The sequence below is a fragment of the Strigops habroptila genome, chromosome 21 (genome assembly GCF_004027225.2).
Source record: "Strigops habroptila isolate Jane chromosome 21, bStrHab1.2.pri, whole genome shotgun sequence".
Classification (NCBI taxonomy): domain Eukaryota; kingdom Metazoa; phylum Chordata; class Aves; order Psittaciformes; family Psittacidae; genus Strigops; species Strigops habroptila.
Window position 1 is genome coordinate 2,747,096 of NC_044297.2, and position 24,748 is coordinate 2,771,843.

The following is a 24,748-nucleotide window of genomic DNA, read 5'->3' on the forward strand; positions in this document are numbered from 1 at the left end:
ATGTAGTGATGGTGGTGGGAAATAAAGCAGGTTGCCTTCTGAAAGATCCTGCAAAGAAACATCGAGGTTGAAAGCAAAACCACTTCAGGCTGTAAGGAGCCAGTTGCCAGTTCACCTTCCTCCTCAGAAAACAGAGTTTAGAAAAAAGAAGGAAGGTAAAAATAAAATCCATCCCATGACAGCCCCATCAGTGATGAGATACACATATAGTGCAGGCAGAGTATTTATTTTCGCTGTTATTAAATTGGATGCCTATGAAAGAAGTCAAACTGACAGCCCTGGAGACATAGTTCTCTTGTCTATCCACAGAATAGATTACAACAAAGAAGAGCTTCCAAGCTCCTGCTTTACTTCAGCTCCTCTGGTAATGTGCCCTGTTAAGAACGCCACTAGACACAAGCCCACAGCACCAAACAATGTGATAGATGGGCTGTTGGAATAGTTATAACACAGCAACTAACTTAGTTTGAATAATTACCTGAATTATTAATTACTGTTTTCATTGTGTGTCATATGCTTTGTATAAAACCAAGCTCTTTGCATCAGGGTCTGTCCCTCTACTTTATGTTTGTACAGCCACTGGTGCAAAGAATATTATTACTAATGAACCGCTAACCTGACTAATGGCACTGCAGTAAAAAAGAAAAATGCCCCAACGAGTTGAAATCAATGGGACCAGCACAGGATTCACCACGGCCTCTTCCAAGAATTCTAATTCTTCTTTGCCATGGCATTTAGAATCACTTCATAGATGCAGTTTTAAGAACATGTAACTATTTTGCACACCCATGTGCAAACTGAAGTCAGTGGTGCATATCTGAAAACAAGTGTCTGGAATAGCGAAGGCTTTTCCCTTTCAGTTGCAAATCACTTTTCTACAAATGGGACTTAAAGTGCTCTTAATTGATTTAAAATGTTCTTAATATGCTGTGTGTAAAGAACTTGCCTCCTTTAAATAAATGGATCATTATGGGTAAAAAGATACAAAAAGCCTTTTTGAAAATGGGAGTAAATTTTGCACAGATTTAATCAACCTGTGTCACTGTGGAACACAAAGCCTGTAAAATACAACTTTGATGTTGAAATGAATTATCAAAATCGTTTTACAAAGGATAAGTGGCATAAGTAAGAATAAACCCCACATTTTATGATTTAAATGAAAAGCCATTTAAAATCTAAGCCTACTCGGGGTGCATGTGTTGACATCAAAGCAATACTATTTAAAATTAACAACTAAATTCTCAGCTTATGCTGAGTATCAGTGGGGGGGATCTGCTGCTGCTGGATTTTCCCTGCAAAGGTGAGATGGGAGCTGGGGAAACTGAACTAACAATACTCTGAAATGAATTCAAAGACAAACAGAAGGGACGATTCTATCTCTGCTGCAGACACCAGCAATTTTTCACCTAATAGTGGGATCAGAAACTGATCTCCAGATATCGGGGGGGGATGGGGGGTGTGTGTGTGCAGTATTCTACTCTGATGTAGTTTGGAGTTGAGCACGTTGTCAGGATTGTCCTTGTGTAACAGCACTTGTCTGGAACTGAGTGAGCTCCAGGTAGTAAAAGAGGAAGCTAAACCCCCAGTGACATGGAAGCTGCTACCGTTGGGTGACGAGTGGAGCTGCCGTCAGCTCTGGCCTGTGTGTTCTCAGGGTTACACCAGCTCCTCTCCTCTGCTGGGGTGAGGGTACCAGGAGCGTGTGTTGGACCAAGAGCTGCATTTCCAAACGCATTCAACTGGGGTGAGGTGTTCAGAGCCTCTTGTTTCTTTCATCTTGGAGTGTGCTACTGTTCCTCCTTTATGGGTCGAGCTGTACATATCTACTTGATTTTTAGGGCTGTAATTGCTTTCTCAGCTAACAGGAATTGATGCAATTACCCTATTTTTTAAAAATCCTTTTCCCCCATTCATCTTCCAGTATGTGCCTTTTCTGCTCTGCTTTCCATCCCCTGGGGAATTGTGAAGGAAATGCAGTGCTGCGCTACAGAAAACTAATCTCCTGGAGGTTATTTATCAGGCACAACTTGTTAACTTAGTTCCTTTTGTGAGGCAAAAATAGAAATGAAACATTTCTTTGGTTAACAAGAAGTTAAATGTAAGTAAGGGAGAGAGCGTAAGATGCCAGGGAAGCACAGGGCAGACTGAACTGGCAGAGAAAAAAACTAATCCCTAGCATTGGTTTTCAAGTTTGGAGTCGGTCAGTGGAGATAACTTGGGGTGTCCTCACAGGTTCTTTACTCAGTCCCTGACAGGAGAGGCTGGGCAGAGCCCGGAGGTGACTCTCTTCCATCCTCAGGAACGTCCTGTTCCTCGCTTTGGTGTTTGGTTTTCTGGATGGATCCAGACAGTCCAGTCTGTAACTGAGGAGCAGCTGAAAGTGCTTTTCTTTCAGGGCATTGCTTCTAGGACCTGTAATAACTGAATAGATAGAAACTTAAATGCAGATGAAAGGTAGAATTATTTGGGGGTTTGATATATAGGAAAGATTGCCAGGCTGACCCAATCCGAATCCTTTTCACTCACAAGATTCCTAATACCTTATTCATTTCTTGCATATTTGTTCTTTCCTTGTTGATTCCCTACCAGTATTCTCCATAGAACGCTTTTCCATGGCGGATTTCTCTCTGTCTCGCAGAGGCGAAAGCTTTTTCTTTGCTTAATAGAAGAGAGGGTTTCATAGAGCTTTTTGATTTACTTTTATCTATGTGCTTTAATGTTATGTTTTATAACTTCAAAACCTATTGATTTCTTTTCCCAGTGCCCCCAAAAGAAACAAACAAGTAGGCCATAAGCAGATGAACTACAAACATGGTTTTACTAATGCATCATAAATCACCAGCGATTTTGTTTTCCATTTTTCAATCAGCCATGATACTGAGTATTGCCAAGAGGCTTCTGGGCCCAGCAATCCCACCAGCTTGTCTGGGAAATGCTTTTCAGTTCTGCTGTAGAGAGCCGGATGTCAGCAGCATGAAACTGTTTGTGCCTGTTGCGAAGCTCAGTCTGACCCTATTCAGTTGGTGTTTATGTCCATCATTTCCAGCAAAAAAGAAAACCTTAAGAAGGGAAACCCCCACCCAGGAAGCTTTGGCAAAGCCCAAATCCAAGCATCTTTTGGGTTAAATATTATTAAACTGATCATTTTTTGCAGATAGAAAAATAACAGAAGGTGCCTCATAATCCATTTGCTTTACATCATCACACAGCAAAACACTCAACTGAGCATCCTGGACCGTGATGTGGTTTCCACTAAGGCACAGGATTGCAGTAACGGTGGTTGTGCTGATAACCCACCCCTGAGGAAGCCAGTCCCAGATCCTTCATCCAGAAACATCCAAAAGATAAATTGGGGAACAACTCAAAGGGAATTTCCTTAGAACTCAAATATAATTGCATGTGCGGTGGTAGTTATTGATCTGTGTGTTGTTTTTATACACATATAGATGCCGTTATTATATATTAAATTATAGATGCCATATTTAGATACATAAACGTGAATATATTGTACATGTTTATATTTTATAAATTACCTGTTTAATTGTCCATCACCTTTCCATCTATCAAACACATAAAGAAATAATTAATTCTTAACTGACTTTCTTTGCCACATGAGCTGCTTCAAAGTACTGAACTTCCCTTACTGCTGTATAATATTCCCAATCAAAGCACCCAATAAAACTAGCAAATACCTGAATTAACCAAGGGAGAAATTACTGCAAAGAAACATCAAATCATCCTGAAAGAGATTTAGAAAAAAAGAAAGGGGAAAAAAAAATGAAGGTAAAAATATGGACAACATAAAATATTCATATTGTCAGCAAACAAGGAGACGATGTTTCATGTCTAGAGCTACACAGAAGCGATAGAGGAAACAGATAATGCTCCATGTAAATTTATTAAGTGCAACTTTCTCTCTCTCTCTCTCTCTCAGATAAAAAACCTCTTCATGAAATAAAATCCCAAAGTAAGTTATTTTTTTTTTCTCTCGTAAATATGATTTTTCTCATCTTCTCTGCCATTCTGTTTTATTTGTGCAGGAGCTGAATAAAGCTGAAGGTTATATGAAAGGCTTTCACAGCTACTGAAAGTGTCTTCTTAGCAACTTTGTGGTCGTAGTTTAAGACTGAAAACAGTCATTTGTGTCTGAGTGGGAGCCCTTTCTGCATCGTGCGTGGCTTGACACTGGCCTCTTGAGGACCTGTAATTACAAAATGAGGAATTAATACAGGGGTTTCTGCTTTCTTGGTTCAGATGTGGTTTCACCGCTGGCTCTGATCTTGTTCAGCTCACTTCAGCCTTTATCAGCTGGTGAAGGCAACTTATCCACATTACCCTGTAAAGAACAGACAGTTGTCATTTACATGCTGCTGGGGGTTCTCTCTTGCACTTTTTGTTTCTTAGCCTTAGACTGATTTCAGTGGAATTTTAGTTTAGAGCAGCACATTTGGAGTGAATTAATTGAAAGACACAATTGCATCCAACCCACAAGCAGCCTCTGTGCTCTAACACAGAACATTGCTTTGTTCTTTCATAAACCCTATGCAAAGTTTGGAGGGTTTTTGACTATTTAATTTTCAGCAAAAAATCATCACTGAATTTTGGCAAATAGATTTATAAACACTTTTTTGGCTTCATTCCTTTTGAGGACTTAAATCAGTAATCCACCTGTACTGAGAAGTAACACATGCAATTGTTTGCATTGTCTGAGATGGCTCCAGCTCCTGGAGAGTAAGAGGTGTTTGAACTGAGCTTAGGAATTGCTGTGGTTTTGTTTATCTGCACAGTTCCCATTTAATTAGAGAATCTTGAAAGAATATCAGTCAAATCACTTTATTTTCTGATTTATTAAAGAAGTAACTTCAATGGAATTGATTTTTGCATGTAAGATACGCGGGAGAACTAACGGGTTTGGTTGTAGCTGTAGGGTTTAGAGCCAGAGAACATCTCGTTGCTGTTCAGCGAAACAGGACGTTGGTTTGAGACTGCATGACGTGATGCAAAATCAAAGTCAATCATGAGGATCATTGAGAAACAACCTGTTTGACTAAATAACCTCTTGCACAATTCTCTGGGTTTTGCTCCTTGTTATCAATGACTGGCTGTGAGGGAACAGGAACCGCAACGTGGGACAGGGAAGCGGGGCAGGAAGCTGGAAAACCCTTCCCGCTCTCGTAGCAAACTCTAATGGCAGAGAGGGGATGTATGCCCTGATAGCTCCTGGAAAGCACTTATTGTAAATGAGATAATTTAATCAATTACGTTTCCTAATGTACTAAACCAAATGTTTCATTTTCTGCTCCCGCACATCTTAAATTATCTTCAGGTGCTTTATGAAACTTAATCATAGTTAATAGAAACTTCATTACCATCAAATGTGCTTTCAATAAATGTTGTGTAACAGTGTCAGGAGGTGGAGTGAAATATAGGCTACAATTACCACCGACATGTATCCTGGCACGGGAACGGCTGAACTCGCGGTGCTCCAGCAGAGTCCCTGTGCCGCTGGCCGGGAGGATGCGCTTCATTACACAGTAATTGGTTGACTATAAATGTTTTCTTTTCTAGTTTGTTTGTTTTTCACTTTGTTCCCTTCTGGGAACAAATGAAAGTAGAAAATGAGCCTGTTCCCCCATTTGCCATGCGTTTCTTTTGTCTTTAATGTCTGCTCTCCCACAGAAGGAATTATCCTTTAGATAAGATAGAAAGGTTGAAGAGGTTTGGAACAGCTCTTCCAAGTCTTCTATGAAACAGAACAATGACCATTTTATTAAAGATAAGGAAATTCAATCAGAATAATTGTAAGATGTTTTAACGATATCATTTATAGAACATTATGGAATTCAAGTTTAGGGATACTTCAGAGTATTCACTAAAACCAGAATTCTCTCCAGAAGGATTCTGAGTCAGACTGTTCTCATGTTTAAAGTTCTGGTCTTGCTCTCAGCTTTAACCCGTGTACGACAGTTGTGTGCAGTTATAAAAGTATGAAACTTAAATTACCCGACATCTGAATGGATTGAACAGAAGCAGCCAAGCTATTTATGTAGACTGAGAGTGATAAATTGCACTTACTCACAGGTGAGAACTTGAGGTGTGTTTTATATTCTGGTTCTGATGGTAAAAGATCAATTTTCCACCTGTTGCCATTATGGTGGCAGTAATTTTTTACTGATAGGTTATTTCTGCGTGTTTCAGGCTTTATAATTTAGTATCCCACGAAGGTAGAAAAGGTAATTCAAATTTTCAGCACTTTTCTGTTTTAAAGTAATGATCAAAATGAAAGGCTTAAAGAGCCTTTATGGTGAAATAACCACCAGCTTTCAGCGGTTCTCTAGGAAGGAGAAGACCCCCCGCTTGCTGCCAGGTTTCTTCCACCACATCACATCCCTTTTCTTGGCTTGTTCATTGTACTAAATACCCACAAAAATGAAGTCAGCAATAACAACAAAATAGCTGGGGAACAGAAAACTGGAAGAAAGAGAAATGTAATTAGTTTCTGCACTTTTCTTTCTGCACCTGATTCTAGAGACATAAAGCAGTATGGGATTGGCACTGGACTGGGATGTCCCGGTTTGATGTGAGGGATTTCCAGCCCTCTCTTAGGACCCTGTCTTTCTGCATTTCCTTTTCCTGTCTGGTGTAAGGGAATCTGGGCATCTCCCATTGTTAGTCCCATACAATGACGTTGTCAGCTAAAAGCTTCCTTTCTGCAATTTCTAACTCTCTGGAATTCTCTTCCCAACATTTTACTGTGTGGCAACTGTAACGTTCTAGGAAGTGGGTTAGAGCTGTTAGTTACAGGTTTGTTCACTTGTGATCACTCGTGATGTGCCACAGAAGGTGGATTTCTTCTGAAAGCTGGTATTTGCATGGAAACATTCTGATTGTTTTATTTTTTCCCTTTCTCAGCAAGTTGTAAAGATGCTGAAACCAGAACCCTTCCTCAGTGCGAGGGGACTCAGAAATGCAGCAGAACTTTGCAGAAGCATTTTCTGGGCTAAACAGTGGTTCCAGTAAAACTAAGTTCAGAATGTTTCTTCTGGGTTGAATGGAATGTTGGAATGTTGGGTTTGGGGTTGACTGGAAACAGTTGGAGATGGGAATGGAAGAGGTGTTTTCCATTAAGGACGTTCTGAATTTCTGCACTAAAATATATACATGGCAGAAGTCTCCCCTCAAATACTAAGTGATTTCAGCACTTGGCTATTTATGATTTCTGTCCCTTGTGGTTTATTTGCTGATACTGAGATTTCCTGGTTAGTTCTTGTCTCTGTCATTTGTTACAAATAAATGCACTTTGTGTACCAAGTGCTTCACACTTAACAGCAGAAGCACCACATACAGGATAACAGATGACGTATAGGGTGAATCCAAGATTCTCTCCTCCTCTAAACCGGAGTTTGGCATTAAGGGAGCCATCTAAAGACCCACCAAGTGTACTTGCCAAGTAATTTAATTTCATGGTACGTGGTCCCAAATCCCAGAAGATCTCAAATAGCGGGACTGGATAATTCAATGACATAATATTGCAGGTTTCATTTGGGTTCACTCAAAGCAATGAGTTCTTTTTCTCTGCTGTAAAAGTCTTAGAAAACTTGGTTGTGAGCTTAATGCACGGGTGCCAGCACAGGCAAGGTTTGGGTTTTAAAGACTGAAGGTCTTTAAGTGGGATCTCCTCAGCCCCTCTGAGTGGTGAGAGATGGACTGTTCCTTCCTGTATTAAAGCTCACACAGAAAAGGAAGAGGGGGAAAGGGGAAAGCTTCACAAAGATTTATCAGGGGATTCATGATCTCCTGGATGAGCTCCAGAATTCAAATCATAAACTCAGCGATAGATAAGACTCGGGCTGGTACCTGGAGCAGCGCTGCCTTTAAGGGCTGTGATCTGCTCCACATCTATGTCTCAAGCTTTACCTCCCCAGCCTCTGCTCACCCCTCTGCTGGCTCCAGCCAGCACCAGGCAGAACATTTCTCCGTGTGTCGCTGACTTGGCACCCGCTTTTCTCCTTTCAGATATCGAGACTGCCAGTGACATCGCCCTGTACTCTGGCCTGGGAGCCGCAGTCATTGCTGTCGCCGTGCTGGTGGTTGGCGTCACCCTGTACAGGCGGAGTCAGAGTGAGTACGGCGTGGATGTGATTGATTCATCTGCACTGACAGGAGGCTTCCAGACATTTAATTTTAAAACAGTCAGACAAGGTTAGTGTTGCGATTTCATTTTCTTCTCTCCAGAGCTCCTACTGCAAAGAGATACTAAGCCCATATTCAATGAGTGGCGGTGGGAGGGCGGCTTATTGCTGAGCAGCTGTGCTGAAAGCTGCGGTACAAGGCACGGGATCTGGTGGTTAGAGCTGTGTCTTACTGTCTGTGCTATCTGTCATGGCAACATGGACAAGTACATAATCTTTCTTGACCAGGCTCTTAGGTGCTTTAGAAATACTGTCACCAGCTTTTACGACGACATTTGTGACTTAGAAAAAGCCCAAACAAATCAAAACCACCCCAGGAAGCACATCTGCAGTTCCTTCCCATTCTGTTACAGACCTTCTATTTCCTTTACTCTATTAGAAGTGATGAGTTTTTACTGTTCATTTGAGAAACCCAACTTCAAGCATTTTTATAAGCTGCTGTTAACATGCAAACGTCCACATTCTGTGGAAATAAACACGTGTAACCATGGACTGATTTGAAAAACAAACTTAGGAAAGCCACCAACACAACACAATATGGAAGAAACAGCTTCACTAAAAGCAGCTCTCAGATGTTCTCTGGAATATTATTGCCTTTGGACAGAAAGGTGGGGAGGAGTACACATGGTGATCACTTCGAAAGAGCTGACATTCTACCACAGAGTCCTGCCTTATCGTGGGTGTGCTGGTGGGGGGTGAAACATCCCCATGTCTCTCCTCTCTTTGGGAAGGAGAAAGATGTTGCAGAGTTTTGGGGGGATTCCGTTGTCTTTACACTTACTTTACTTTCTGGGAGACAATCCCCACCAGGCACATACTGCAAGAGACTGCATAAAGGGAGACAAGGATGTTTGAAGGGTGCTTGCTCATTCATTTAAAAACACGAGCCTTTAATTAGAGTCACGTAATTCCCAATGACTGTCTCAAATAATGACTTCTCCCTTTTAAAGCCTGGTTTTGAGTCTGGGGAATTGTTTGTTTGACTTAATGCTTCAAAAACATTAGTTCTGGATGCTCTAAAACATCTGAGTGAGGCAGTTTCTCTTATGCCAAGATACGATTAGTTCAGTGTCAGGTACTTTGGGCTCTCTGTCTGGGGGGGGTTAAATAACAGCATTTGTAAACTAAACAATTCAGCTGGAAAAAGGCCAGTTCTCAGTATTTGCTGAGAAAAGGGAGCACATTCCTGACATATGGACAACAGGCCAGTGGGATCCAAATTTTATTCTCTGGAGAAATGTATTTCTAACATTAGCAACCCAACCTGCAGTCCCTTCATAAAGTGACTTTACTAAAAACCAAACAAAATAACACCAAAAAAAAACCTAAAACAGAAAAGGACCAAACCAGCCAAAGCATTGAGACCCCAAATCTGTTCTGGCCTTCTCTTTTTTTTCCAGAGTGTTTTCTGAGCTTAAATGCTGTCGTTCACAGTAAAGGTCTGCAGGTAGAGAGAAAGCAAACAGGCATTCACATAAACCTGAATCCCAAAGAAAAAGGAAATTCCTCTTGGATTCCTGCACTCTGGAGTTGCCTCAAGTGCAGCAAACACAGTGGTCAAAGGACCCGTTAGATCTGTGGCACCATTTCATCAGTTCTTTAACAGCAGTTTATGTGATTTTTGAGCTCTGAGAGTATCAGGAGGGAAGAGCAAGTCTTCGATTGAGATTTCTGATGTACCACCTTGACGCAGTCACTAACTGCGGGTCTGGTTCCTCCCAGGTAACTCCCTGCTCTTGAACTCGTCCATGCAGCCTGACCTGACGGTGAGCAGGACGTACAGCGGGCCCATCTGCCTGCAGGACCCCATGGACAAGGAGCTGATGACAGAGTCTTCACTGTTCAACCCACTGTCAGACATCAAAGTCAAAGTTCAGAGTTCATTCATGGTGTCCCTAGGGGTGACAGAGAGGGCCGAGTACCATGGAAAGGCGCATTCTGGAACGTTTCCTCATGGGAATAATAGAGCTTTTGGTACAATACAGGCTAGAAACAAGGCTACGTACATTCAGAACCTGTCTTCTATTTCAACCACAAGTGAGCTGAAGACAACTGCTATTTTTGGACACCTGGGTGGCCGTTTAGTGGTTCCAAACACAGGTGGGTAGATTCTTTCCCATTAAAAGCATATAGAATAATTTTAGATCAAACTTACTTTGCCTGATGTAGTGTTCTATAACTAAATAAAAGAAAGGAAAGAAAAAGGGGCTCTCTTAATGCAAATTTTGGGAAGTAGAGCATGTTGCCCACACAGGAGATGACTGATCAGAAGAAAGCTTGTGATGAGTAGTAAGGAGGCATTATGCCTATTTGAACTGTTATAAATTACTGCCTCTCTTGACGTTTTCAGCATGAAAGTCAGATTAATCAAAGCTGTTGCTTACTTGGATCCTGATCCAAAAGAAGGGCTCCCCAGGAAGGAGGTCGATATTGGCTCAGCATCTTATATAATGGGGTCATATTCAAAGCACAATCTACAGCATCAACATGTGACTGCGTTAACATTGTCAGACTTCATTATGTGGCTGAAGGCTGCAGCATATAACAAACAGCCGTCCCTGGAGAACAGCTTCCTCTCTCCAAGAGGGCTCCAGTGTGCCTTTCGTTAGCATTTACTCCTGGCTTTCTGGGTTTCTCTTCCTTTTAGCCTAATAGCGAAACAGATTCCCAGAGTGGGGCACTTCAAAGTCAGCTGCAATTCAAGACGGGCTGTGCACTGAAACATCGCAGTGGAGATGCTCAGTTTGCATTAAGAAGTAGAGTTTGTTTTGTGACTTCAGAGTTCTGTGGGATGAACTTTAGACTGAAGAAGTTGTTTGTTAAATTAGCTGAAAACATACGGCACCAAATTAGAATCAGATCAAGGATGTTAAAATCATGGCCCTGCAGTATGTTGCACTACATCACCACGTTCATATCACGCTGAATAAAATTCCTTATTTTGGATACTCTTGTATCGGCTGTTTCAGCCTTAAGGAAACAGTTGATGATAACTTTTGTTTCCACAAATTATTCCCTTTCTAAGTGGTGAAGCAGACAAAGATGTCTGCCTGTACCTGAGGATGCAGAGCAGCCTTCTGCTGCATCTAGACTATGAAGCCAGTGTCACTCAGGGATACAGAACAAAGGGAATTCACCTGTTTAAGAGCTCTGTTGGAGCAAGAACGTTTTAGGCATATGTGTCTATATGATTCTGTGTAATTCCAGGCTCTAAGACACTTAAATATTACTAAATAGGTGGTTCATTTTAATAATATATTTTCCTTTTGGCTGATAATGTTGTATCAGAACCACTATTTCAGAGGAGCATTCCTCTGCTCCCACAGTTGGCCTTTCTAGGTGTTGTAAATCAGAGGCCAGCTGTGTGCTGCTCTTCATATCCAGAGCCTTTCCCAAAGGTAAGTTCTGGGTTTGCTCTTTTGTAGGCGTCAGTTTGCTGATACCACATGGAGCAATTCCTGAAGAGAGTTCGTGGGAAATCTACCTTGCCATCACTCAAAAGGAATCCAGGTAAGAAGGACATAAAAAATCACACACACACCCCCCTGTTACAGCATCAGGTCTTGGGTGCAGATGCTCATGATAATCCATTGGGAGAGTAAATACTGAAAGGCAAATACTAAGTTCTTCCCTGAAATTCACTGCATCCAGAAAAAAAATGGATACTTGCCATTGTTTCCCCTGCATTTCCTTGCTTCTCTGGTTAACCTTCACAGTATTCCAGCATGGAATGGGAATATTAAACACTGTCATTTGGTAATGTTTCCCTTTCCTGCCTTGCCTAATAAATGGCTCAGAACTGTGTAAGAGTCTTAATGCCATGTCACTTATTACACAGAGAAGACTCTTGCTACTTGCAACAAGTGTGAGAGTTCATCTAATTAACCAATTTCAGTTCATTTGGCATTAAATAATTCCCAGAACTCCCATATGTTTGTCCAATATGTTCTGCAATGGGAAGGATTCTTTAAAAGCAATTAAATAGCTCCATTCAGCCTGGTCCATCATCGGTCACTCATACCTCCCCCTGCTGATGCTGACTGTGGAGTCAGTGATGACAGAGTGGCCCTGGCACTTCCCATAACTTATGGGAAAATAAAGATGTATAAAAGTTGGCTCCAGGGTTTCTAATTCGGAGACATTTGTCTTTGTAATGATATTTAAGAAATGATGATTTCTTAAATTAGCTCTAAGGAGGTGATTTGGGGTAACTGCTGTAAGGGTTTATTTTTAAGGCAATCAACTACCATTTGTAAAGGGTAGCAGTGGTTGGGGATAAGTGATGGGGTTCTATGTTTCCTTAGTAATGCAGGAGCTGTGAAGAATTGTTATTCCTAAGCATAAGCAGAAGCAAGGAGAGTTTTGCTTCAACTCTTTGTCCTGAGTATTCATTCTGGGATCAGGTCAACAGATCTTGGGTGTCCGTAAAGGCAGTGGGGCTGCTGCTGCTGCTACCAAGATGCTCTGTTGTGGCTTTTGTTCTCACTCCAGTCTTCACCTCACAAATACTTGCATGTGTAGTCTATAGGAAGGGATGTCACTGAAGTTGTTGGAACTTTTCAAGTCTTCAGCAGGAATGGTGGGGTTTAAGTGCACTTCCTAAGCCTGTGCTATTACCGTTAGAGGGTGGATGCTACCCCCAGGTGAGGTGAGAGACATGCAAAGTCAATTTGCAGGATTGGAATCTGATTGATTTAAGGGCAGGATGACACTGAAGTGTGCCTGCATGAGAGCTACATTCACTTAAAGCTGTTATCCAAGTTGGTTTGGGTAACTCAGGTTTTAATGCTATAGCCACGGAGCGCTCCGGCAGGGGAGGGGTTTGGCTGTTGCTGTGTTGCTATTGCAAAGCTCTAAAGGGTAAAGTTGTTAGCTTGAGATGTGACAGGGGTATTATATCCTAATTTTTAAGTAGGGATTTTTCCTTTATTTATTTATAGCTTGGTTTTATTATTGTATCTTATTTATATCTTGGTTGAGGTTATTCCCCTTATTTTTATCTTGGAAACACCATTTACTTTAGTTTTTTTAACCCAAAACCGACAGGGCAAGATGCTTCAGTTGCTTGGTTTAATGTCTAAGTGAGTGTCACCCAGTCTGTCACTGGTTCTGCACAGGTATTTATTATAAGAGGTACATAAACACATTTATGTGGGATGGGGTTGAATTTAGATTGGAATGAAAGAAACGATTCCTGTGGGATACTTCATCTTTCTAACTTAGCAAGCAGTTAATGTGACCAGCCATGGGTGGTTATATTTGGATGAGATGAACCCCCAGACTTAATTGTGCTGATGGGCTCTCCACGGGCTGCGATGGAGCCCACATGCACAAACCTGCTTCCAGAGCTCTAGGTTTCAGCAGAGCAGTCTCACCCCTCCCAGCTGCTGTAGGTTACATGAGCTTGTTCTTGCTGCAGGATAGGAATGTGTTTGCAAAGCAGGGAGATCACACTCAATCTGGGAAAATTCATGAGACCGTGTTTTTAAACCATAATTTGTTTTATCTTCACTACTGTGAAAATATTGTTGATGACAGTCTTTGAAGGCAGAATTAGATGGTAATACCACCAGCTGGTGCATAAAGCAGGGCTGACTTGCACACAGCAATTCTAGTGCTGTATTTGGTTTAAGCAAATTGAGATGTGATTTGTAAAGACCGGAATTCTAAAGTGACTGGCCAAGAATCTGAGTAGATGTGGCCTAATAAATAGTTTTGTTTCATCTCCAGCTACTGGTGCTACATGAGAATTAGCACAGTAATTGGATTCTTATCCTTTGCTGTAACAGATGAGGGAGGGACTTAGGGTTTTAACTGAAACATTTTAAACTTTGCAGTTCAATTCAATTCTCCTGCTTAGAAGCTGCCTGACAGACGTTATTGCCTTTCTCTTCCCAAGCCTACAGCCAGAGGGCACGGATGTTCTTCTAGGACCAGAAGTGACGTGCGGGCCCTCGGAGGTGGCTGTGAGCACCCCCTTTGCCCTGACCATACCGCACTGCGCACAGGTCAACTCAGAGCACTGGAACATTCACCTGAAGAAACGGACACAGCAAGGAAAATGGGAGGTAAGTAAGTTCACACTTCACTCTTAAAAGGTGCTAATGAGGGACACATGGTTACTCTTCCTCATGCAGGCACAGGGCAAAGATTATGTGACAGAAACAGACATCTTGATTTGAAATAGAGAAAGATTTTGCATATTGTTAGGCAGCAGCTAAACTGGTCTCAGCTATTTTACTGAGGTGTGCAGAAAACTTCATCATTGAGCCCATGTGACAGGAGATCTCTGTTTTCTCAGCTCAGTAATGGAGCCAGTAGCCATTTATTTTTAAAGACATTATTTTGATAGATCACAGCTCCCACAGAGCCCCACAACACAACAGATCATTATAGCCAGGAATTTATCATGACATAAAGTTACGGAACTGGTTAAAACCAGACACTTCATATACATCTCATTTCTTTTTAACCTAGAAGGTTAAAAACCTTGTCTCTGTACATGTCATTTTAATGGGCAATTCAGTGACCACGCTGTGCTCATAACCTCTGAAGGATTAGTGTACATTCAATGAAATATTTAGCTTTTTAGTTGAACATGTATTTTCTAGTCCTGATTTACTGGGACATTAAGCTTTGTGCACTTGTGAGATGGGCATCTGATCATTTGGGTCTGTCCACTTGCATATTTTAAGCCCAGTGGCCATCTTTGACTGATACTGCTCGGTAGGCAGCAGTCTCCAACATGTTAAACCTCCTGCATCATTTGTGGGGACAGCCTACTAATAATACTCCTAAAGGGACAGCTAAAGCATGAACCAAACTGTGGTTCACCGTTACATAAATCCACACCGGATAGAAAGGTGCTGAATTTCCCAGCTATGAAGTGTTCACTGTACACAGTAGAACCCCAGACCCCAGTAATGAGACACAAATCCATAGTTGATCAGATTTTATTGCACTGCTGCTGATGGACCTGTCTGGTTCTGGGCATTGTGAGGGGAAAAACAGTAGTTAACACAGTCCCAGATCCCATAGCTCACTTCAGAGAAGGAAAACGATAAAGCACTATGATGTTTGCTGCTCTCATTTAAACCATTTCAACTTCAGCTTAGTTTTCCTACTTTAAAAGCATTCAGTACTTAGCTCCATTGGTGTTGGTTACAAACACCCTGGAATTACTAAGGAGCAGAACACCAGGCTGCAGACTGCTCAAAAGCTCATCTCATGATGCTGTAATGCAGAATGAAGAGTGGGATAGGTAGTTTTTAGATAAAAATAAATGTAACTGTAATGCTAATGCATGCTCTGAAAGGAAGTCAAATACCAACAAGCAAATACCAAATACCAATAAGCAAACCAAATTCAAGGTTTGCTTATTGACTTTTACTCTTTTGATAATTTAACGTGACATTGGGGGAAGAATTAGCTAGCAAGTCAAGAGCACTTGAAAAAAGATGCTAAAATTGCTTACGCATCATCATTATTATTAGCTGCTGTACACACTGAATTCTGCACAGAGCATTGACATAAATCGTAGTGCTGACTCAGGGCTAAGCTGGGAGTAGTTACTCACCTTCTCCCCCTTCCCTGAGGTTATAACATGAGTAGAGAGTTTGCAGACTGGCCCCCAGAAATGCTTTATGTTCCAGTTGAGTGAAAATAAATAATGTGCTGACTCCTATTGTCAAGGCCTATTGATTTTATTATATTATTTTATTTTTAAACCTGAATTTCATTTTGCAGGAAGTGATGTCTGTGGAAGAGGAAACTACTTCTTGCTACTGCCTCTTGGATCCTTATGCCTGTCACATTCTCTTAAACAGCTTTGGAACTTATGCTCTTATTGGAGAACCGATCTCTGAGTGTGCCGTTCGACAGCTGAAAGTCGCCGTTTTTGGCTGCCTGTCTTGCAATTCTCTGGATTACAATCTGAGAGTGTATTGTATGGATAACACACCTTGTGCATTTCAGGTAAATGGCTTCACTTTGTTAACTTGCTTTTATTTGTTTGCCATAGAGTATTAACATTCCTTTATTCCTGGGGACAATCCCTGGGCAACAGCGGTAGTCCGGGGCTCAAACAGATGAGAATACTGTATTTTTTTTATGGCACTGCTGCATGATTTGGAATAAGTCCCTTTATTGCTCTGCACTGTTGTTTCTCTTGTGGATTTATGCTGCAAGAGCTGTAGGACAGCCACACTGTCCTTTCATTGGTGGCCAGGTAGAGGGAACCCCACTTTGCCCCCATTCTGCTGATAAGCAGAGGGTCAGGTTGGGCTCAGTGCCTTTGGCCCAGGCGGAGCTGGCTTGCATCGGGAGCTGAGTGCTCCTGCACTACAAGCAGGCAGTGTAAGTCGTTAGCACCTGGTGTATAGTATTTATCACCTTTACACTCTCATTAGTCAGTACAGGATTTCCTCTCCTGTTTAAAATTTGAGCAAGAAGAGATTTCCCTCACCATCTTTTTAAACAAAAATTCAATTACAATCGTGTATTTCCCCTTTAAAAATACCCAAAACACAACACAAACCCCCACAAAACAATCCCCAAGTGGCAATTAAAACTAGCAGAATTCTTCTACATGGTATTCCAGGATAAAACAATGCCATTCACTGGCTTTTGCAGCCTTAGGAAACTCGGAAGCTTTAACAAAATGGTTTTCTTTTGGGAGCTGAAATGAAGACAGTTGTGACAGATGAATTTCCTATCATACAGAATAGAAACATGAATCTTAATGAAGCAAGCACTAATGTCTGTGTGCTTCTAATAAAAGCAAAGCCACTGCAAGCATTGTTAAAGACTTACAACAGCTTTGTAATTATACCCTTTGTAACACTTACACAATTTGTGGGCTACTAGTATTTTGCTGGAGGAGTCTGTAGAAAATTGTTAGAAGAATAATTACCAGATTTCCACATTCACAGAAATCAGAAGAGGGTGTTTGTACATAATGAGACAAGTGTGTATTTATTAAATTATACTCCCTTTAAAAGCAAGCTACGCTTCGTCTGGTGTAAATGTTAAGTGGTGAATGTGGAAAATAGGACTTTTTTGGGGGGGGGGATAACGAATCCGAGTTGGGATTACCAGGTTTGGTGTGACACACTCTGCGGTCCTGCCTAAAATACCAAGTTCCTTGAGTTTTCAACTTTGTCCCTGTGTGAACGCTTCTCCAAGAGATGACTTTGTCCTTTATGTAATTCCTTGTGCGTTGGGAACCTCTTGGCTTTCAAAATCTAAAAGAACTAAATCCTTTGTCTGGTGCTGACGCTCGTGGAGTTCAGGACCACACGCATTACTGAAGGTGGAGCAGTATTTATAGAACTACAGGACATTTAAAAAACAATTCCAACACATTCAGGGAATTCTGAAAAACAGTTATGAAGTAAGCTACTCCCTTTGCAGTTGAAAATCAAAATGTAAAGTCTCCTTCTTATTCCTTCCTTCCTATAAACCCAGCCACCAGGAGTTAAACCAAACTAAATGCTTGTAAATTGGGCTGTAATAGAAATCTGTTATTACAGTTTCAGAAAGCTCCAGCAGTCATTATATTTTCAGAAGGTCGCAGTGATTCCAGTAGCTCTTCTAACAGTAACTTTGCTACTGAGGAGCACTAAACCTCGTGGATGTACACAGATTTTGTATAGTTTATGTGGATAAAACAAGGTAATTTTGGAAGAGTCCTTACTAGCTGATTTGTAAAGACTTCTGCAAGCTTCCCTCCCTCACCGGTGTTCTTACTGTAACACTACAGGAATAAACATGGTGTAAGTACAGACAGGAGTGACTTTTTTACTGTTGTTAGGTTTTAAATTCACAGAGTTCTATAAAGCCTGAGGTTGGAGCAGACCTCTAGAAGGCTGTAGCGCAAACCCCTGCTCACAGTCAGCCCTTGCAGCATCACTCAGGGTCTTGTCCAGTTATGCTGAAAACGTCCCAGCGAGGAGGAATGAACCTGAACATTTTGTCTCACACGAACACTTGGTGTGGGCCTTTCAGTGCTCTTTAAAGTCCTGAGAGCACTGTCCCACCAAAACTGCTGTGGACTTAATCTGTAACAGAGCAGACCACTCACCAAGCATGCCTGAGGGTCTCATGCTTCCTTTTAGCCCGTTAAGTAAATATCTCACTGAGCTGCTTATGTCAGCTTTAAGGAAGACTACACAAAACCCATAGGGGTTTTTTATTCCAAAGCTTAATTTAAATACCAAGGACAGTTGTGTTATTCCAGGAGAGAAAAGGGACTAATTACAACGTTGTCACGGTTTAACCAGTTTTGATTTTCCTCTTTGGAGGGAAATAGCTTTACCTGGAAATGGGCTGATGTAGTCTTGCTCACCCTTCCATGCTGATGTTAGACAGCACTCCGGTAACAAACTGCTGGCAAACTTCTCCTTTGTAGTAGTGATCCTGTGGGATGCAACAAAATAGTAACAGTCAAATACGAGTAACTTTCAATAAGAAAGAAAAGTGGCTGATGTTGGCCTGAAACCCCCAAACATGAAAACAGCCACCAATGCACTGCTGTACCCTCAGAGCTTCCTTCTCAGGTTCTGCTCTCCAAGTGTGACGTTCTTGGGTATTAATGCTGAGGCAGCCAACAAGACAGTTCAGTGTCACAGGTACTGTCATTACACACAGGGACACGGAGCTGACGCTGCCTGACCATCCTTCTGACTCCAGTGGTGAAATGCCAGTGTCCATCACCTACCCCTGAAACACTGCCACATGTACCCTCATGGCTGGAGGTGAATGAGGCACCTTGCATAAAGATGAATTTTCATTAGATTTGGTATTCGTTCCTAATCCTGAAAAAATTCCTTCCTCCTCTGCCACTGCAGGAAGTGGTTTCAGATGAAAGACTCCAAGGAGGACAATTACTGGAGGAACCCAAACTTTTGCATTTCAAAGGGAATACCTTCAGTCTTCAGATATCTGTCCTCGACATCCCTCCATTCCTCTGGAGGATTAAACCATTTACTGCATGTCAGGTACGTGTCCATTTTCTCTGCTCACATCTGAAGTCAGAGGGAGTAAGATTTTTCACATAACCCAAACAAGACGATGTTCCCTTTTGCTTTTGGAAGGAGTGGGTTTAATCTCTTGAGTGTGCAACAAGAAAGCATTGCCTTTGGATTTTGACAAACACAGATTTCATATACAACAGAATGCTTTAAGTGTTTCTCACTTTACAAACATGCAAGCTTGCACTTCCCCTCATTTCAATCACCTCCAATGGAAGGCCTATGTTCTTGTTAAATTCATCACTCATGATGGTTTTGATATCGTTGTCATTCTCATTTCAATGTAACTATGAGTATATGGCTGAAAGGAACATTTAAACATTTAAATGTCATGAGTTTAAAGTGCAGCACATGTATACTAAGAATTAAAACTGAGCATATTTTTTCTGTACTACATCAATTAAAGAGTCTGTTGAAGACAGGAAAGGAAAAATCAAAACAAAAGAAGAATTTCTAAGTATATTGGTTACTGAAAATGACAAGAGATGTGCTGGCACAGAGAGTGGGTTAGTCTGTTAAAATACAGAACTCAGACTCATCTCCCTCTTCCCAGAAGCACAGAGACAGACAGTTCTCTGTCATCCACTATCTTGGCAAAAAAAGTGGTTTTAAATGTATTACCATGTTCTCCAAAACTGCTCTAGGACAGGCAGAGGATGCCCAGATGATTGCGCTCAGCACAGGGCCCGTTCTTGCAGCAGCCACTGAGGGTTAAAAGCAGCATGTGCAAAACCTCTGCTCACACATGGGCTGATACTGGAGCCAAATATTCACATGTGATACCTGAGTAGAGTTTGGATGACTTGGACAGCTGAGAAATAGAATAGTTGTTTCTAACAGAAACTACAGAACAACTCAACACTGGTTTGTATTTCCCTCCCTGTGAAATGGCCCAATTCTTTTGACAGCTCTGATTTGATTCCCGCCTTTTGATACATAAGAATCTATTTCTCCATGTGGAGTTTCTTCCCATGTATACTTGTTTTCTCTCCTACATACCATGCTTTAAGAATGAGCTGGCTGTTCTGGTTGTCAAGAACAACTGAAAAGAGCCTGTTCCATAACTGTCTATTGGATCCACCAAATGAAACCATGATCAGACAGTATAATGAGGGAAGATTTGTGTTAATGATTTCTCAGATAAGTAAAGATCCTGCTGCGGGGCTTTAGCAGATGAATAAATCCTCCTGGAAAACTGTGGTAAAAGCAGTTAATGGCAGGTGGGAGTCAGGATTTCTCCAGCCTATTCTAAGTGCCTTTGTTTGTCCTGGCCATCCTGCTGGAGCAGATGCCAAGTGCCTGGCATCCTTCCCACCCCGCTCACAACTAACTAGGGGGAACCCTTAAAACCTGGCTGGGTGTTAGAGCAGGAAGAGGCCCTGATAAGCATGCTAAGAAGCCAAACAGGCATCTTTGGGGGCTGACAGCAGCTGTCCTCCTGGTGGTTTGTGTCTCTTGGAGGATCCAACATCTCTCTGTAGCCAAGAGGTGATTTACATCCCCTGTCTCTGCTAGGAACTTAATTATAAAGGGAGCATAAAACCGAAAGCATTTCTGGAATACTTGAACACTCCTCGTTCCACCCTGCTTTGCCCCCCCTGTCTTACATTTCATATTGTTGTTCTCAGCTGAGTGACTCTTCCACTCTGAATGAAAGCAGAGATGATTACTCTGGAAAAACCTAATTACAGTTGCTCCACTTCTAATATTTTGCTAATGTTTTCTTTATCACTGTTGGTATCTCGCTGCTGCTACCAATTCAGGATCTAACCACAGAGCTTATCACTATCACTTAGCACATCATTACAGATAGCCTGAGACACTCTGAAGCAGCAGTAAAGTGCAGATCAGCTACAAGTACAACTCTGTCCTCCCTTGTTTAATCTTGACTCTGAAGTGGAAGGTGAGGCTGGTCTGTGGAGCTGTGTATCCTCACATCACCAGTGCACAGCTCATGTCTTGAGGGACACTGAAAAGACTGCAACCTAAGGCAAGTCTAAATTGCTTATAGGAAGGCAAGGATGAAGAAACACCTCTGTTCTGAGCTGCAGGCTCTCAGGTGAGCTTCCACACGTAAACTGATCATAAGGACTGAGTGCATGGTTTACCTGATTTAACCAGCTGATTATGACAAGTGAGTAGTTGGTCACTCAGTTGTAACTATCAGTATTAAATATGAAGGAATGTAGAACTCTTTAAACTAGTTTTCTTGTGTTACAGTCACTGCTCACTGAAGCTGATTAATGCTGTCCTGTAATCATACGGATGAATGCTAAGATACAGTAGAGTGAAGTATTAATATCAGTCTTTTCTCCGCTTTTACCTCATTCTCCAGGTTGCCACTTCTACAGTATTTTTCAGCAGTTTGAAATTAATAGAGAGTACGTTTGATTTAATTGTTTTTACTATTACATGCCTTCATGGCTACATGTAGAACACCAGAGTGGGTTTATAGCTGGTGTTAGTTTGGAAATTAAAAGTGTTCTGAAAGCATGAAGAGACCAGTGAGAGAACTTTGGTATTTACAGAGTTGTCATAACCCAGAAGTTAGCTGCCCCTGTGTACTTCTCCTGTCTATTTCCATACATTTTTAGGAACTCAAAGCAACCAGAGATGCCAGAAATCTCTGATGATTAATTGCTGCAGTTCTCTCTAGCATTTGATGAGGGCATCCATCCCATAAAGTGTCCCTGGCTGAAGTAAGTAGAGGAGTCACTGAAAGTAGTCACAGGATAAAACAGGATGATACTAAGAAGTAAACCAGGCTGAGCACGGGGGTGCACGTGGCTACACCCAGGCAGGTGGGTGTTTTCAAATACAGATGGAACATCAATACAGAAAACATGCTGTCCTGCTCTGTGCTGCATTACTTACAGAGGAGGTACAGTTCTTGGTGGGAAGATCATGTATTTGGATTCTGTAGTACAGGGTGATGGCAAGGAGACAGAATAAGAGAGAGTTCTGATCCCTGCCCAGGAGGAGTAAGTGAAGTACATCTTAAGTTTCACTTTAGATGAGAGTGTCTCATCATCTCTGTCACTGAATGAAATCGAAGCTTTCAGTAAATATAACCCCCTATTATTTATCAATTGAATCATCCTTTGGTAGCTTTGTCCTACTCTGAGCTTGCAGGAGCAATTGCACGGAAAAGAATGGGGGCTCTTCCTATGTTGTGATGGTCTGTCCTTCTCTCTCTCTCCCTGTTCCCGTGGGATACGTCTCCCTGCAGGAGGTGCCGTTCTCCCGTGTGTGGTGCAGCAGCCCCAAGCCTCTGCACTGCGCCTTCTCCCTGGAGCGCTACAGCCCGGCCACCACGCAGCTGGCCTGCAAGGTCTGCGTGCGGCAAGTCAAGGGGCACGAGCAGGTCCTGCAGATCCAGACCTCCATTCTTGAGGTGAAGCATCCTCTCTCCCGTTTGCCTTGTGAGACACCATCCCTCCCCATTTTGTCTTTTCTAACCCCGTGTAGTTCCTTATGTCCCGTTCAAAACTATTAATACATATATAAAGCCATACAGATTCCACTTCCATTAGAAATCAAAGCACTAGAGATTCTACAACACTAAAAGTAATTTATATTTGAGTTGGTCACAACAGTTTTCTTGCAAAAGGTTTTGAATAGTTTGCCGAGCACCCAGAGCTGACAATAGATGGGTTCTGTGCTGTTCAGCCACTCGCTGTTCCCCTAATAGAGCATTCTGTGTACAGCCGGGCTGCAGAACTGCAGCTTTGCTCACAGGGGAAAGCTACCAAGCTCAAGCAAGCTGGGGCTGCGTCTTACAGCAAAGAAAACGTCAGTTCCTTCTTTTAAATTATTGAGCATCTTTGTTGATTAATCCAAACTAAAACTTCTGGATTAAAGGTATGTGCCCATTGCTGAATGCACTATGCAGAGAATGCAGCAACTAAGAAACCCACAAACCCCATTCTCTCTGAGACCATCCTCAGAATACAGCCAAGTTCATTATTGTTATTCCATAAAATACTTCTATCATTCTGTAGATATCTCAGGACAATGTTGCTGCTGCCTTTACTTTTGCACCCTCTCTTGGTTTTTTGAAGGGACCTGTCTGTCCTCAACTCTCCAGAGCTACAGCTCTGCCCTCCCACAGATTTGCTGGATGGAGGCTTTCTCATGCCTGTCTCAAAAAGTGCTTGAGGAGTGAGGAGAATTGGACTGTAAAATAAATAGAGAAATAACAAGGGAATACTTGAATTACTCCTTGCTTTACAATTCCCTTAACTAACTGGGTAGTAGTAGCTTATATGTGCAGGGTATGAAAATCTACTACTGTTCTGCATAGTTAATTTAACCAGTCAGACCATGGGATAGATCTACAGCACTATTACTCTGCATGGATGGCTTTGGGGAGGTGTCATAAATGTTATATGAAGAGACTATAGCATCATTGTTCTTTAATATTTATGCTGCGTTTCACTGCAACAAGTAACGCATGGAAATGTGACTCCCTTACATGAGACTGTATCACTTCATAGAAGAATGGGCCAGACCTGGCTTCCAAACAGATTTCTAATACGGAAAAACAGGTACTTACAGAATTTGGGGTTTTTTTTTAAAAATCACAAATGAGATATTTATGTGTCCATCTTTTAGGCTGTCTTAGTTTCCAGTTTCTAAGCAAGAGTCTGTGATAGAACTCCTGGTGTTACTCTTAGTAGTTTGGTAGAGAGTTGCCTACAGACCAAGGTGGACAGAAGGCTGATGCCCTCACTAACTGTTTGGCTGTTGTATTCCATGCAGAATGAAAGAGAAACCATCACTTTCTTTGCACATGATGACAGCAACTTTCCTGCACAGATGGGCCCGAAAGCATTTAAAATCCCCTACTCCATCAGGCAACGGATCTGTGCAACGTTTGACACACCCAACGCCAAAGGCAAAGACTGGCAGATGTTAGCACAAAAGAACAGCATTAACAGGTAACAAAAGACACTTTGGAAGATGAACATTTACATGTGCAGTGGGAATAATGTGCTGCTGTTCTGGGGTTTTTGTTTACTTGCTGGTATTAAAGACGTGAACATAGTGATTAGCATCCTTAGTCTCAAGGATAAGCTCTAGTTAATACGGTCTTTCATATATGACGAGCTGCTGAATCCAGGAACTGCTTTACCTGAATGCTACCTGAGGTTTGCTTCCAAGGTCAGGTTCTTTGTTCTGGACCAGACCTCCTCTTCGTTCACCCACAAGAATGGGGTCCTGGTACAGTACAGACTGGAGAAGGACTTTGGCACTGCTGTGTAATATGTAAGCAGTGCTTTCAAGGATTTAGGAGGGTGCATGTTCTCTGAGAAAAATCATCTGTCCTGTTGCCTTGGCTTCTATCTACGTATTTTGTATTCCAAAATGAATTACTCATTTTGCAGATTTTGGGTTTTTTTTTTAGTAAAAGGCGTATTTAAAAAAGAAAGTCATGCTCTACTGTTGGGAGTAATAATATTATGATTATTAAAACTGAAGGATGCTGTAAAAACTAATTTACTACTTATTTTGCTTTTTCCACTT

General features: G+C 41.7%; 1 protein-coding gene and 1 long non-coding RNA gene across 7 annotated transcripts in view; one reads left to right on the forward strand and one right to left on the reverse strand.

The window, feature by feature from the left end:
• The window catches only part of UNC5D (unc-5 netrin receptor D), a 138,616-nt gene that overhangs the window by 104,771 nt on the left and 9,097 nt on the right, over positions 1–24,748 (forward strand). For 3 of the 6 annotated variants that reach the window (XM_030510116.1, XM_030510111.1, XM_030510115.1), the window contains exons 8-16: positions 3,935–3,967; positions 8,017–8,202; positions 9,915–10,292; positions 11,618–11,702; positions 14,092–14,260; positions 15,939–16,166; positions 19,040–19,189; positions 22,452–22,616; positions 23,984–24,162. In XM_030510116.1, the coding sequence (XP_030365976.1) occupies positions 3,935–3,967; positions 8,017–8,202; positions 9,915–10,292; positions 11,618–11,702; positions 14,092–14,260; positions 15,939–16,166; positions 19,040–19,189; positions 22,452–22,616; positions 23,984–24,162 (1,573 nt within the window). The remainder of the gene's footprint in view (positions 1–3,934; positions 3,968–8,016; positions 8,203–9,914; positions 10,293–11,617; positions 11,703–14,091; positions 14,261–15,938; positions 16,167–19,039; positions 19,190–22,451; positions 22,617–23,983; positions 24,163–24,748) is intronic. The other 3 variants (XM_030510113.1, XM_030510114.1, XM_030510112.1) reach the window with 3 other exon arrangements.
• LOC115618494 overlaps positions 3,277–24,748 on the reverse strand; it is a 73,655-nt gene continuing 52,183 nt past the window's right edge. The window contains exons 2-3 of the long non-coding RNA XR_003994811.1: positions 18,508–18,608; positions 3,277–4,201 (exon numbers count right to left, since the gene is read on the reverse strand). This is a non-coding gene — a long non-coding RNA (uncharacterized LOC115618494). The remainder of the gene's footprint in view (positions 4,202–18,507; positions 18,609–24,748) is intronic.